The 16,059-nt window shown below is 38.7% G+C and overlaps 1 protein-coding gene across 2 annotated transcripts in view; it reads left to right on the forward strand.

The window, feature by feature from the left end:
* The window catches only part of SLC25A13 (solute carrier family 25 member 13), a 131,778-nt gene extending 116,410 nt beyond the window's left edge, over window positions 1-15,368 (forward strand). For both annotated transcript variants that reach the window (XM_073333879.2, XM_073333880.2), the window contains 4 exons: window positions 7,930-8,068; window positions 12,544-12,702; window positions 12,803-12,893; window positions 14,333-15,368. In XM_073333879.2, coding sequence (XP_073189980.1) covers window positions 7,930-8,068; window positions 12,544-12,702; window positions 12,803-12,893; window positions 14,333-14,522 — 579 coding nt within the window. In that variant the 3' untranslated portion in view covers window positions 14,523-15,368. The remainder of the gene's footprint in view (window positions 1-7,929; window positions 8,069-12,543; window positions 12,703-12,802; window positions 12,894-14,332) is intronic.
* Window positions 15,369-16,059: the final 691 nt, after the last annotated feature.

Consider the following 16,059-nt stretch of genomic DNA (forward strand, 5'->3'; position numbering starts at 1 on the left):
TGAATTTTAACCAGTGACTTGAACTGAAAGACACTATGCTTTTTTTTAAAGCTATCTAGTTCAATTAGCAAACTATTAAATTAAGTAAATACTGCAGTTGAATATCTAGATAATATTAAGTGCTCTAAATATTTTTTTAAATACCTGAGTGAATATGGACCCCACAGTGCTAAATAATAAAATGTTAGTACCTTGATAAAATATCTGTTTATGTTGATAATAATTACTCTAATGGGGGTAAGACAGATCTTCAATATTTTGAACTTGTTTGTTTTATGCTCAGTGTCCTTGAAAAGATAGTTCTGTGATTAAAACTCTATCCCAAACTGTGAATTTCCTTCCTTTATTAGGTATAAATCAGACCCCACCCCGCCCTCAGCATTGTAGAAACATGAGAAACATTTTTATTGGATGATGGCTTGACCTTGTGTTTTTGAATTGTAGAGTACTTTAACAGTCTGACAGAGGTTTGTCTGGAGTTCATATAAATATTCAGTCTGTTTAGTAACTAATTCTGGTGGACGGATGCTGTTTAGTACCAATGAATTTATCATCTAGATATAAACATTAGAAGCCATCTTTCTGACAGAGTGAGCAGACTTTGCCCCTCAGGGGGTCTTAGGTGCCAGACGTCTCTTTTAGAGCCTTCAGTTAAGCCTTTCAGGGAGTATCCACTCTGGTTCAAGAAAGATGGAATGTAGAACTAACCTTTTGCTATCTGCCCTATCGAGCTCTGACTTCTTTGTATATGGTGGTATCTCTTTAGGTTTCTGTTCCCCCTTCCCCACCCCTTAACAGACAGATAAATCTCTATCCATCCTCAATAAAGTTGATGAAGAACTGAACCTGGCTCACCTAGGGTTGATAAATATTGCCATCTTACATCTAGCAACCCTAATTTCAGTACATCAGACTGTCAAGCTGCTAGTAATGTTGCTCAGGGCTAAATGCTACTGTAGACATGGATCTGAGTGGGGTTTGAAAGGGGGAGTGTCAACATCATGACAGTGCTCCTCTTTCCATTTGACCCTACAAGAGCCCTTCCTGAGTGCTCTTGAATGGGGAGGCAATGCCCATTCTTATCTGAATAGTTTCCCACTGCTTTGCCTTATGAGGCATCAGAGAATAACTCCTTCAGTGTTAATTTACTCCTGCTTTCTGAACTCTCCTGTCCCTACGGCCAGTGGTAGTGCATCTGGGAAATTTGAAGAAAAATGATAGTTTAGACAAGGTTAAAGTGGGTTAGTATAAGACATTTGTAGCAGTAAAAGTACCATTGTCCTTTTATGGATTTTTCCTGTAGAGAGAGACAAGATTCTCTGAGTTTCCACTTGCAGAGTTTCCTGCCAATTGTTCTTTTGGGGGTGGGGGTTCCCTCCCACTCCCATTGTATTATATGGCAGAGGCGATGGCCCATGGAAAACAAGAAGCTAGCAGAGGCTCATACAACTACATTGAAACTGTCTGATGCTTGCAAAATGATAATTTGTTCAAAAAGGGGAATGGATACCTTAAGTAATCTTTCAACTATGATGGATGAGAACAGGCATATCAGTCAGTTAGTCCATCTGTTAGTACAATAATAGACCTAAAGTATTACTTGTCTGTCTGTACAAGACTAGCTTTTATATTGGGAGTTTGCAAACTTCTTCCTAAAGAATGGTCAACCAGTCTGCGGTATGCCAGCTTTTCAGTTCCTCTCATGCTGTTTTGATACTGTATTGATTTCTGGACAGCAAGGAAGAATCTGAAAGATTTGCATTGATTCTTCTTTCTTTAATCAGAAATAAATGTGTATGTATCAAAGCTGGCCTATTTACAATAGACCCTATACTTTATATATCTGTTATGCAGGAAGAAGTCTCCTTATTAGAATTTTGCCTAAGTAGTGACTGATCAAGGACGTCATGATTTGGGTCAGTTGGAGTTTTTTTGTCTGACTTTATCACTTAAGCATACAGTGAATTCTCAGCAAATGCATAATATTCAACTGAGCATTGAACTGGGAACTAGAAAGCAAGAACATTAGCGCACCACACAATCAATTTCTTCTTATATCTTAAAAATTTAATATCTCCATCATGGCTCTTAAATGTAGAGAAGATTTGCTAAGGAGCCCAAGTACTAAACTAGCCAAGTTAAATTACCCTGTGTATCATGGAAGAATATGTTTTCATGATCTGAAACTTTAGCTAGGAACCAGAGAATCATACATGCTGATCCTGTCTTCACCATAAATATTCATGCACAACCTGAAAGGAACTCCCAGTCTTTGGCCAAATTCCATCTATTTTTGTGTTCATTTCCAGCCCTGAAACAGTTTTTTCCAATGTCGTAAGTAAAAAATATGCACTATTAGTTGTGGATGATGTGAGCATTCCTTTTCTGCATTAATAAATAGAGCAGCCTTATGTAAAGATGACTAAGTATAATTTCAGAGTAACAGCCGTGTTAGTCTGTATTTGCAAAAAGAAAAGGAGTACTTGTGGCACCTTAGAGACTAACCAATTTATTTGAGCATAAGCTTTCGTGAGCTACAGCTCACTTCATCGGTGCCACAAGTACTCCTTTTCTTTTTAAGTATTATTTCTAATGTCTGCAAATTAAAAAAAAGGAAATGTTATGTAGACCCCACATTGCATCAAGTTGAGCAGTGTCTTGTATTGCAAAGTTTTCATCCTACATTGCCAGCTATTCTGGTGTTTACCTGCACCGTTAATGAGAATCTCCTGGGCAGAACTAAATATGGATGAGATGAAAGAGGAATATGAAGCCTTTGTTGTCCTACTGTATAATTATAAACCAAAAGCAATTTTTGAGGAAAAAATGCTACATTCTGATTGGCTGTTTAGTGACCTGATCAGATAATTGACATTCTTTATCTACCTTTTTTTTTTTTTTTTTTACAAATATATCCTTGTGATAAAAAGTGTAAAAAGTCAGGTGTGGGGTTTTGTTTTTTGTTTTGTTTTTTTCCCCCACCTCTAAGAAGCCTGTAGTGCACAATCTGTTATTGGTCAGAAAATCCCATCATTTGAGAAAGGTTGGGTTGACCCTCCTTGCTTATTTAAGCTAGTCAGCAAATATTTTTCTTTTTATCTGAACTTTTGAACTACTTGTGTCACGTTTTAGAGTAATTATTCTAGAATATCCTACCGTTCATACCACCTGCTCCTTTGGGGAGGTAAATATTGTGCCCCTTACATTGAGCCAGTTTGTTTCCTTAGTTATCTTTCAAATTCTTCTGCAGCTACCAGGGGTGGGTGTTCTGTGGATGGCAGTTATTGTGAGAAAGTAGTTGGCAGACACCCAAAGCAGACAGAATACTTACTTATTCTAACCCATAATATGCTATTTGTATTTGCAGAAGAAAGGGAAAAGTTGGTTTTGTCGGGTTAGTGTCTTTAACAGTTTTTCTTTAATTTCTGGTTTATTTTAATGGTAGTATAGTAGACTTATACATCTCACAGTACAGAGTTCTGGAGTCATCTTACAAGATTCAGCAAGGTTTACAGTCTGTCTTTCACTGTAATATTTCTCTGTGCTATGAATAAGGTCAAACTGAAGTCTGTAGAGTGTTCTGCTCATTTCTGTTGGAATATTTAAAAAAAAATTACTGTATAATACTCAAACTTATTTAACACAACATTTAATAAAATAATCTTTTAATTGCAATATAATGCAATTACATTATCAGGATGTATTCTTACCCAACAAAATACTATCCAAAGTAATAGTGTATCTTGTTACCTAAACATATAACAAATAACATTGCATTAAAATATTAATTGATGAAAAAATAAATGTTAGGTCCCATTTTAAATAGCTAATATTAGAAAATATTCAAGTCAAATTCTTATCAGAAAACAAGATATTGCCAGCAAAGGTTTGCACTTTAAGTGCTAGAATTTAGTACAAAAAACTTCCAAAACTCTGCACTGCTTAATTCTTGCCACGTTATGGATCGGTTCTTGGGGAGTTGAGACAGGAAGCCTGATCTCAGCTAACATGTTGTATGCCAAGCTTCCACTTGATAGATTTTTGAAAACAGCAGAGGTATCACAAATACACAAATGGTGTGTTCACAACAGTGTAATAAACATATTAAGCAGGAATATTTAGTAAAAGTTAAAGGGTGTTTACATAAGAGTACTCATTGTCACCCATACTAGTTCTCATGTATGAATACATGCAGTTTGAATAGTTGTATTAAAAATAACAAAAAAGAAAAAGGTAAAAATCCAACCCATCAAGTAATGCTGATAATGTTTATCTGGGACTTATCAAAGCATTTGAGATTGGTACTTTTTCCCCTCTAAATGCATACAGTTGTGTTTATTGGTTTAAATATATATATTGGTTTAATCCAATATGATTTTAAAATGAAGGAAATTACAGCGCCCCAAAATTGCTATGTCTAATTCTGTAACATGGATGGTTGCTGGTTGACTCTTAACCAAAGGAGTGCTACTTGGGGGCTGTTACCATTTTGAATCTGAAGGGTTAAGTTGCTAGTAAAAACGAAGAAGAATGCTAAGGGATCAAGAAGTGACATGCTGCCTATTGTTTGTAGCTATAGGATCAAAATAACAATTATACATGCCAAATAAATTCTAAACCTGCAAGGTAGAAAAAGAGGGGGTGGCTGTAAGTACAGGTGCCAGAAGCATTAAATAACCCTCTCAGACAAGGTGCACCACTGTTGTCTTGAATACTTCTAGGTCCCCCCAGTCTGGCATTTCCCCCCTGCACTAGACAATGTGCATTCACTGCAGGAGACTAGGTTAAGCCTGCGTCTCCCAGACCTGCTGGCTCCTTGTGCCCAACCCGACACAGAGGTGCCTTTGTGAGTATAATTACCCTCCCCTTGTAGTAGAAATAGTTTATTTAGAGCCTTATTTGCAGGTAGGGCTGGAATAAGCAGGAATTAGCATGCCAAAGAACTGCCCCAGCTCTGACTTGGATTTGTTTATCAGAATCCTCGGGGAAAACCAGGGATGCTTTTTCTCTATTGGTTTGTTCAGTGAGATACTATCCAAGATTAAGAGCTTTAAGGTCATTAAAGAGATTGAAGATGGGAGCCAACTGGCAATTGCATTAGGGAGGCGCATGTCGCGGTGTGTAGGATCTCCCAACAATTTCATGCCTGGCAGGGTCTGCGCCCTCGTTGCCAGAATAAACTCAGGCGGATGATCCTAACAACTTGCTGAGGACTGATTAAAACTCTGTTTGGCTTTCAACACGTTGTCCACATCAAAAAGGTGTGAGAAGTAAAATAAATGTTTCTTTAGCGTTTCAAGATACTGTGGCCAATCTCCCTAAGCCTTCCTAATTGGCCTAGGCTGGTTGCGGATGATTAACTTGAAGTTAAATGAGGCCTGCTTTTAAACATGCTTTCCCAGACTTTAAACAGAACGATGAGAGGAAACTTTAGACTGTTGTGATATTGGAACTGAGCCAAAGTGGGTTATTATTAAAGTGGATCCAAGTTTTGATCCAACTTCGTTTACACTTAAGCCAACTTAGTTGACAGACTTTCTCTCTGTGTACCTGAATGCATAATATTAGGGGTATTAAAAATATGCTATTTCCGTCTAAGAGAGTGCTGTTACTAGGGGGAAAATATTAGCAGTTCAGAGTGAATGAAGAGTTGCTTGTAGTTGTAGCGTATTAATTTCCACAGGTTATTTTAATTATGTGGAGATATGTCAGAGTATGAAGGAAACGCAGAGGAAAATATGCAGGCTGTTTAATGATAGCACTGCAAAGAAAATAAGAGCAATAAACTCTTGAGGCAAAGGCAATATGGAGATTTGCCTTGGGAAAAGAATGTTTAAAAATAAAGTTTTAGGGAAACAATGTTCATACTGCAAAATATCAATAGCTAGAGAGCAATAGTTTCTGAATGTTGCCTGTGAGGTAAATGTAACCAGAGCACACACTTGGTTGTTGCAGAATGTTGTCTGTTCACATGTAACTTTGTTTAAAAGAGAGTGGAAATTCTACGGGAAGATTAAAGATAGCCATAAAACAGGCTTCTGCCTCAGCATATAACAGGAATTCTTGTGTAGATAGTGATATGCACTAAATATCTTTGTACATCCTAAACGAAATACATGGGTTACCAGGCACTCTTGAGAATCCAGCCCTATCCAGTGCTCTCTGTGTAGGATGTCTGCTGGCACTAGTCAGCATCTCACTAACAGCGGTGTTGCAACTTGCATTAGTCATTGTTGCAATGTTCTCTGGCCACTGCACCCACACCGTATTGCCGGGAAACCTCCTTCCTTTTCCAGGAACTGATTTTGCCAATACAATTCCTGTACATCAGACTATACTTTCCCTAATCCAAATTTTTTCTCCTTTCAGTTACTCTGGCACCTTGGTGCTTCTGCATGTTTGTCTGCTAAACAGCATCTACTTGTAACAAGTAATCAATATTATACAATATTCCAGCACAGAAAAACTCCTCTAATATGTTTGGGCATATCATTAGATTTCATGAGATAAGTGCAGATCAGAGACTACTTACTCCGTTAGGCATAGGTTGACTTCTGAGAGATATTTCGTCCTGATTTGCCTGTCAGTCTTCCTAATGTAAATCTGAAGTAACTCTGTTGAAGTTACCACTTGTAAAACTGGTATGAGACGTGATACCTTAATAATGGCTTTGGTATAAGACTCTAAATAACCCCAACAGGTTAGAGGAGCAGCTTGGCACCTGTTGGAAGGATTGTGAGCAAAAAAAAGGTCTACCCTGAATCTGGAAGGGTAGACAGCCCAGGGCGGGAGACACAGGGGTCCTAGCCAAAGATGTGAAATACCTTTTACCTTTACTTTTCTCTTCCTTTCCTTCCCCTCTTTCCAAATATGTTAGCTGTTTGTCTCAACACATTCCTTCTAATCACAATCTTGGTGTTTTCAAACTCTTTGCTGGATCTCTGTACTGAAGTTCGTATGCAATTTCTTACTGCAGTTGTAACGTGGGCATTGGCATGTGCCCAGTTTTCATTGACCATCTGCAGAAGCTATACACCTCTTCCCATCTTGTCTGACTCTTTTACTTTCATGCTTCTGAAGAACTCCGGTTGTCTGGTGCTGCCCCAAAACTTCACTTGCTTTCTTCTCTTCTTTTAAACAAAAGGATTATTTCAGAGAACATAGCAAGCAATATTTCAGATCTTTAACTCCATTGGGTTTTCACATCAATTCGGCACATGGATAGTAAGGCAAATTATTTTATCAGCCAGTGTTGAAAATCTTTGTTTTATTTTTTAAAAAAATCTACAATTAATGTAGTCCTTGTGTTTTCCTGCAAATATAAAAGCGTGTTTGTGTAAGAATTGTGATTATGGGCACATTATCATTCTTTTGTAAAGGAAAGCATGGCTCATTGATCTCTCTGTCACACTGTGTTTTATTTTTGTTCAGCAGTTACATAGTCTATTGTCTGTAAATTGGTTGGGCTACACTTTTTTCTATGGGGTAATTATTGTAAAGGGGAAGCTCTTTGGTGAAGACCCAGCCTGTGACTTAGGACGTGTATCAAACTCATCCGGAACCTCATGCAAAGCTGGATTGCAAAAATTTCAACTACTTTTTGTTATCTAAAGAAGTTACCAGAGTTTACCCAAACAAGATGGCATTTTTTTCTATTAATGGCAAATAACTGCAGTATTAAGGCTAGAGGGAGAACAAGTGGAAAGAAACAGCATTTATTGAACCAACAAATAATACACAAACTTCTGTATGGAGTGAAATACATGTCTTTATTTCACACAATTTTGAAAAATATTGCTTTTTCTGCATTTTTTTTTTTTTTTTTTTTTGCAGTAGGGAGGAAAAACTGGAATGTTGCTCAGCTTTCTCATCTCCGTTCTTGGTCTCATTATACTCTTTCTCTGACTACTCAATTTTTGTTTCACACAGGGCGCAAAGGCATGTTTTCTACGCGATATCCCCTTCTCTGCCATTTACTTTCCATGTTATGCTCACTTGAAAACTGCATTTGCAAATGAAGATGGACAAGTTAGTCCTGGAAGTTTGCTCATGGCTGGATCAATAGCTGGTAAGTACCTGATTTTCTTTGTGTATGGCATCCTATTGCACCTAGATATCACTAATAGATGCTTTAGAAATGTTTTTATTAGTGAGATACCTGATGTGACGGTGTAAAATAATTGCTCTATATCAAGATGTTAACATTTAGGTATTAAATTGCAGGACATATAACTGATCCAAATGAGCTGGTGTTAATATTGAGGAACTCCTTGTATTTTTGACCTACCGTTAGCATTTATATTACCATTTGTAGTAGTAAAAAGAGAGCAAGATTTTAGTCCTGAAATATTAATGTAGTGTGACATCTTGCCTAGTCAAGTTATTATGCTGTTGTCTGTTTTGGTTGGTTGATTGGGCAAGTTGTTACTGTAAAAGTGGTTCATGAAAATATTCATTTCATTCTCTACTTCTTTGTGATCAAAAGAAACTTGAGTATCCATTTTGGTATGAAATCCAAATGCATACTAATGATACAAACATCTAAGCAGGCCACTAGCAGACTCTGACAGCATGGTAAAAGTAAGTCATTGACCACAGTATCCCACACAGCATCTTGGCTTTGTGTTCTTATATTTTATTTTTCTACTTAATCTTTTTTATTAAAAAAATATTAATACATTTCTGGTGATTTTGATCCAGTTTCTTTGAATCAGCATATACTTAAGGCAGCATAAGCAAAATAATAAATAAAAGTCCGTCCAAAAACTGAACACCAGTTATGATGATAGATAATAGAAATGTAATGGTCCTGGAAAAAGCCTGTTTCTGTTTTGCATGATATGAAAAGACAGATAATAGATGCCTGTTTCTACCCTGCTGCGTTGTTAAAGGGTTGGTGGGAAGGGTGATTGTATGGATCACAAATCCACATCTTTCTCACCTGCCACATGGGAAATCTGGTCAGAAAAGGCAGTTGTTGGGGGTTTTTTCCTTGTGCATCCCAAATTGTCAATCCTCAGGGCTCGTTTAATTCTGCTTTTGGGGACTGAGACTGAATGTTGGCACTCATCTTGGGAAACTGCTGCACTGCTGACAGGTGTTCTATATTCAGCATGTGTTTGTACTGATGAGTTTCATCTCTAAGTGTGTATGCACTAAAGGGCTAGAATATATAATGTAAGGATGCATTTTCCAACCCAAATTTGCCTCTGTGGCTGCTGCTGAGCTTCTAGGGCTGTGAGGATTTTAAAAGGTCGCTGCAGTCTTAATTGAGCATCTGCTTAGCTGAGAGGGGCCCATCAGCCTAAAATTCCTCCTCCTTCCACATTCTGTATCCTAAAGCTCAGCAGACTCCAAATCACAGGCAAAGGATGCAGAGGCTCTGCTGAGGGAAATGTGAATACAAATATAAGGAGAAGGAATTGCCTCCTTCCACTCCCCCTCCCCCCCATGTTAATGGCTCATAGACTATTAGACCTAGACCAGTGGTTCTCAAACTTGTTTACTGGTGACCCCTTTCACACAGCAAGCCTCTGAGTGTAACCCCCCTTATAAATTAAAAACACTTGTTTATTTATTTAACACCATTATAAATGCTGGAGGCAAAGTGGGGTTTGGGGTGGAGACTGACAGCTTGCAACCCCCCCATGTAATAACCTCGCTACCCCTTGAGGAGTCCCGAACCCCAGTTTGAGAACCCCTGACCTAGACATCTCCTCTGTAAGCAGCACACACTCCAGCAGTTGTAAGTAAAGGGCTAGTGGATCAGGAGGAAGATGGAGAGAAATAAACCCAGTACAGGTAGTTGAATTGCTCAGAATGTGGTTACTTGTGTTTTTTTTTAAATTCCCCTCTTCTTGTAGACAGCTGGGCAGCTTTTTGTTGTCAAGGGCACAGGAGTGTCTCTGGGAAGAGTAGCCTGCTTATATAGCTAGCATTTGTGTGTGTCCAGACTTTGGGCAGCCTGGAACTTCTGGACATCTTCAGCTGGATTATGGCCCAGGCTTAACTCTAAAAACCAGATAGTCTTGATGAATCCTGTGCCGTCACTTCTTTCTACTAGCTCTTTGTGCAGTGCCTTGTAGAGCATAGGAATTGAGCTGGCACCAGTCAAAACATCTCTAATCGAATGGCTGGTGCTTAAAAAAAACCAAAAAACAGAAATTGTTGAAAGAAGATTGAGTTAAACTCATGTTAATTCTAACCCATTTTGATGGAACAAAACAATTTTTGAACTTTGGAGCCTATCTACAGACCTGAAATATAAACTCGTATTCTTAAGCCAACCCATTTCTTAGATGTTAGTATTTTTCTCTTTCTAGCCATTGTCAGGTGATTGCAGACTGAGATAAATGTCGCTTTGAAGTTCAGCCACAGAAGCAGTCAGCATAGTTGCTGATATGTGCTAGGAAATCAGCTATAACGGGAATTTTATCCAGTATTTTCAGTAAAATTCCATTCCAGGTTAACTTTTACATAAGCAGATCCTGCACAGTATTAGAGTCATGATGCTCATCATGTGGAACAGTGCAGGGACATGGGTGCCCTATTTTTACAGAAGTAAGATATTTCTTTTATTAGAGGCAAGCTAGTAACTCTAAAGATCAAAACAAGGGATTGATGAACTGGTGAACTGGAAGATTGGCGCTCTCACTAAAAAGTCATGGGCATGTCATGGAAAAACATCTCTAAAATGTTGGGTCATATCCTCAGCTGGTGTAAATCAGTCTAACTCTTTTGACTTCTGCAGAGGCAGGTTGGTTTACTTTAGCTGAGAATCTGATCCACCGTAGTTAGAGCCAATTCTGCATCAGTAGTATTGCATTATGTTTTCAGGAGTGTGAGCCTCAAAATGTGCTCGAACTCATCTTAGTTGTGGAAAATACCCATCTTGCACAGCACATGTACATGTAAATGTGCACATGTATCTTATGCATGCATGCCTATTTCTCAAGATGTGACCCATGTTATTTATATATTTCTTTTCCCCTTTTTTGTTGTTAGGGACATGTATAAAATCAAAACTTTTTTTCCTTAGTTTGATCTTCTCCTGTTGCTCCTTCTTCACCTAATATCCCAGTTTCTTTGTTACAACATTTGATGTGGAGATTATAATAATGTCAGAGGATCACAAGTTAATTTGTTCTTTCTGCTTATTTCTCCTATGAACCTCCTCATCCCTTCCCCCTTATCCCTCTTCATTTTATGTCATCTCCTGCTGTGTAATTTGTCTAATTTCAATTGTAAGTTTGTTTTTAAACACAAATGTCCCTAGTAATAAATAACAGGTGAGGAGAGAGATGAGAGATGGTAATTAACATAGAGTAAGCAGTATTGTTTCTAAGTATGTCTTTTGGTTTTCCTCTAAAACATTGGTTGATCTCTAAAGGACATCTTTAAGTTGAAGATGTAAATATATCCTGTGGTCAGTAATGGTAAGTGGGGGAGTAAATCAGCATTTCTGGAATTTAGTTCAGGTGCAACTTTAACCGTGTTTTAGCCTTTGCCTGCCAAATTTGCAAACATGAAAGTTTGTGTGTGAGCACATGCTCATGCATGCTCACGTGCTTGCTTCTTTTCTGGGTTTAGGGAGAGGAGGAGCGGCTCCTATTTTAGTGATATGCGCACACTTACACACAGCTTTCAAAGCAGTCTGTTAGAAGGGTGAGATGGTGCTTTGAGCCAGACCATACTGGTTTGGACAAAAATTGTTACACAATTATTAAGCCTTAAAAAAAAAAGCAAAGGAGATTTATGCATCTGTGTCTGACCAACTTGGTTTGGAACATATGCAGAATGGAAAAGTAATAAAACCATAAGAGACAGTGTCTTTTGAGCACAGTCTCGCTGCTTTTTTTTTTTTTTTTTTTAAATCTCAACATGGGCAGCCCTGATTTGCTACAATGACTTTAGAAATCTCGCCTGCTGTAATTCAGTATTTGTTGCTTTCAGTTGATTATCTGCCAGAGTAAATTTAAATTTACCTCCAAATATTAAACTGAGGATGTCAGACATTGCTCTGCAGCTGAGAAATGTGAGTTTCCTAATGAGAAAAATGAACCCTTTAAACCTTCGCTTGTGCATCTTGCTGATTGTGCACAACATTACCTAGCTCCCAGTAACATCTTGCATGAGGTTGTTTAAGGTGTGTGTGAACATGCTTTTTCCAGCGCATTGTGTGATGGGAATGTCAGAAACCACAAAGGGGCGTGAAAGGAAGAGATGAACGTCCTCTCCAAAACCTGTTAACTTGTTAACTATTTAGGGTTATGGTTTGTACTGAAAATGTCTGTATGCGCCTCCTGACTTCAAATAAAAATATGGTGGAGCTGTTCATCTAACCAGAGCCTTATATGTGTGAAGCACTTTTCACAGTGGCTAGCCCTATTCTCTATTCTGCTTTCTCATTAAAAGCAAATATTTGGGGCCTGAGTTTTCTGAGGTAAGAATGAAAGGCACAGTAACCTTCCCGTGCAGGAAGCATCTAGTATGTGTCACAACTTACTGATACCAGTCTCTTTTTTTCCCCCGCTTCATTTTTAGGTATGCCTGCGGCCTCCCTAGTGACCCCTGCTGATGTTATCAAGACTCGATTACAAGTGGCAGCCCGGGCAGGGCAAACCACTTACAGTGGCGTCATAGACTGCTTTGGAAAGATACTGCGAGAGGAAGGCCCGAAAGCTTTGTGGAAAGGAGCTGGTGGTATGTAAACAACTTAGATGCCACTTGTTTGATGACAGGGAGCCAGTTGTGGTTTTTAATTGATTTTTGTTGCTCACACTTGTTTTGTTTTTCTTTCAAGCTCGTGTGTTTCGATCCTCTCCTCAGTTTGGTGTAACTTTGGTGACTTACGAGCTGTTGCAGAGATGGCTTTACATTGACTTTGGGGGAGTGTAAGTATACTGTGTGAACATATCATTTGGGCCCCGATGCTGCAACTGGCTCTGCGGAAGCGAACCCCTGTGCCTCTGCAGAGTCAGTTGCAGGATTGGAACATTAGTTGTTAATGCTTTGCAGTTACAGAGAGAACTTTGAGATCGTGAGATAAAAGGCTTCACTGCACCAAATTAATTAAGCTTCAGTGGAATTTGAGCAAGCATTTCTGTACCCACTTCACAGCAAGCTGGGCCTCATTTTAGTACCATAACAGACCCTGAGAGGATATTTTGGACGTCAGTGTAAAATGAGACCCTCAGAGGATAAATGGCAGAACAGAGAATAGAACTTGGGATTCCTGACTCCTTCCTGCGCTAACTAATAGGCAACAATGCACCATTACTAAGACATTGCTGTTGGGGAGGGGTTCTGCATGTGACTGGGCAGCCTATTATTGTTAAAAGGGCTGCAGCAGTTGAAGAATGCAGTGATTGCTCAGTTGTTGGTGGAGCCTCAGTTCTGCCTCCCTTTACGCATGCACCACGTTTGCTTGTTGCAGAACAGGGATCTGATCTTTCCATCACAATGTATTGACTCTGTTGCGTCCTTTGCAACAAATGCAACTGCATTTAGGCAATGTTAACACGATAAGGCTTTTAAACACACCTAAATGGTTTACGATGGCATCAGGGAGATCACAAGGAGGAAGCAAGAGTGGGTTTTGCTGGCATCAGTTCCCTTAGAAGTGTGTAGCTGAATTTGCCATTCTTTGGTTTTCCAGTGGAAGTACTGGGACTGTTAACAAAAAAAATCATGGTTAGTAAAACCATGCACAAAATATCCCCTTTCCCCAAGCATTGCTGTGTATGTACTGTTAGTGCCTTCTTAAGGTATTTCTATACTACAGATGAAGGTGTGATTGTAGTGTGGGAAGGCATAATCTACCTAGCACAGGTAAGAACGTACCCAGGGTCCTTGTAGGTTTATGCTGGGGTGACTAGCCCACGCTAAAGCCTCTGCCATCATGTTTTCACTACTTTTGTTACCCACACCAGCTAGATGAAAGCTAACACGGGTATGCCTACCGTTATCACAATCACGCCTTCATTTGCGATGTAGATACCTATACAAAAACGTTAGCTGTACAAACTCTACGGGTTCCTGGATGAGTGATGCAGAGTGCAGGAGCTGGGGATGGGATATGGCCACAGTTTACTGCAGTCTCATCGAGTAACATGCTGTACAATTTCATCTAGGTTTGACAACTCTCTGTGATGATTAGCATGAAAGCTGTTGGGATCTTTCTAAAATATTACAATGTGATTCTCATTACTTTGTAGCAGGGATGTTTTTGCCAAGCGGCTGTGGGATTTTTGACCTAAAGATAGTTGATTTACAATTTATGGAGCGATTTTGGTGTCAGTGTTTTTACGGAAGTTTAACTTTTATTTTGCAGAAAACCAGCTGGATCAGAGCCCGTTCCTAAATCCAGGATCACACTACCTGCTCCTAACCCTGACCATGTTGGAGGTTATAAATTAGCAGTTGCCACATTTGCAGGGATTGAAAATAAATTTGGACTATACCTACCTCGATTTAGGTCATCACCACCTACCTCACAGGCTGCTGCAGCCATTGGACCTTAAGATGTCATGTTACTGCTGTGGAGTTTTATTAGTGGTGAAAGAGCCACGTTTCTGATCAGTCTAATATTTCATTCCTTTAGCTTTTCATCATATATCAGTTAAGTGTCATTTCAGTTCTAAGGCAGTTTTCTTAAACGTAATCATTGGTCTTCGTGCTTCCTTAACCAGATCACTGTGAAATTATTACCAGTTATTCTTTGGGTTCAGGACCATGAATGTATTGTCCACATCTGACATGTGCTTTGTGTTTGGAAGGCACTAATATTAGATTCTGTTTGTGGGGCAGGATTAGGGGTGGGAGTTATGAATGCGATCATCTGACAGGTAACATTCAAATAAGGATTATTATGCCAAAGTGGCTGCATATTGGATATCACGCATTGTCACTGAAATAGTCAATAGAGATCATGGTGCTCAAGCAGAATGATTTTGACTGTACATGTAAATTGGTTATAAGCTTAGTGCGTTTGTAGACTTCAAAATATATATATATTCACACACACAGTACCTGAGTCTACCACTATGGCTTCAACTTTTTAAATAAGTACACGCACAAGTTCAGTTTCTGGATTGTATTGTGAAGCTTTTACGTGGAACATGTTTTTGTAATGGAAACCACATTTATAAATGTTGAGTCAAGGTATTCTGTTAATGGTATCAAAACGCTAGGAAGGAAGTGTTATTGTCCATAGTCTTTGCACTTTATGGAAGTACTTTTGGCATTTTATTACACGTACAGTGAAATTACAAGACTAGGTGCCTATCTTGGACATGCTGATATCTGGATTCTTGTTTGTACGATGCACTTAGTAAATGCTGCTTGTTTAAATAAATGCAATAGAAAAATCCATGCACTGTATCAATGGTACCTGCCTTAACTACTGGCTTGTAATTGGAAATTATTTGTTTCTAGATTATTTACTTTATTCAGTTGAATAAAGAGATTAAAATATTCTAGAACACAAGATTTTATCTGGGGGGAGGGGAGGGAGTGCCTTGCACAATGTTTAGTGGACTGTGTATTTATGAAGATAGAAATAAACCTTTCAAACGGCGAGACAAATGTCTGTTATGCAAGTTGCACAGCAGATTTAATGTGTGTCTTTCAATTTTATACTCTGTTTCGAGGCTAACTTCATTCATTATGTACAGGCATTTACAGGTTGGGTTAGGAATGTAGTTACTTTTGACCACCTGAGGCATAACAACTTGGGATTGTGAAGAGGAGAGCCCCTTTGATGCGGCTGTGGCTCAAGAAGAAACTTTTCTTTAGTTAAAAGCCTGAATTGGAGCAAACTTTCATTACTTTGAAGCTCTCTCTGTTTTGTTTAAGTAAGTAACTTTTAAACAATTTGCCTATATAGCCAGTGCAGGTTGAAGTGGGCCCCTGATGTTGCTCCTAAAAGGTGTCACAAGATTTAGGTCCTTACAGGGCAGTAATCCTTGCTAAATATTTTCATTTCTATTAAATGTGAAGTATGAGTTTATGGGAATATTAAAGTTCTGTACTTTGTAAAAATATTACATTATTAGGTAT

This window comes from Lepidochelys kempii, chromosome 2 (genome assembly GCF_965140285.1).
Source record: "Lepidochelys kempii isolate rLepKem1 chromosome 2, rLepKem1.hap1, whole genome shotgun sequence".
NCBI lineage: Eukaryota > Metazoa > Chordata > Testudines > Cheloniidae > Lepidochelys > Lepidochelys kempii.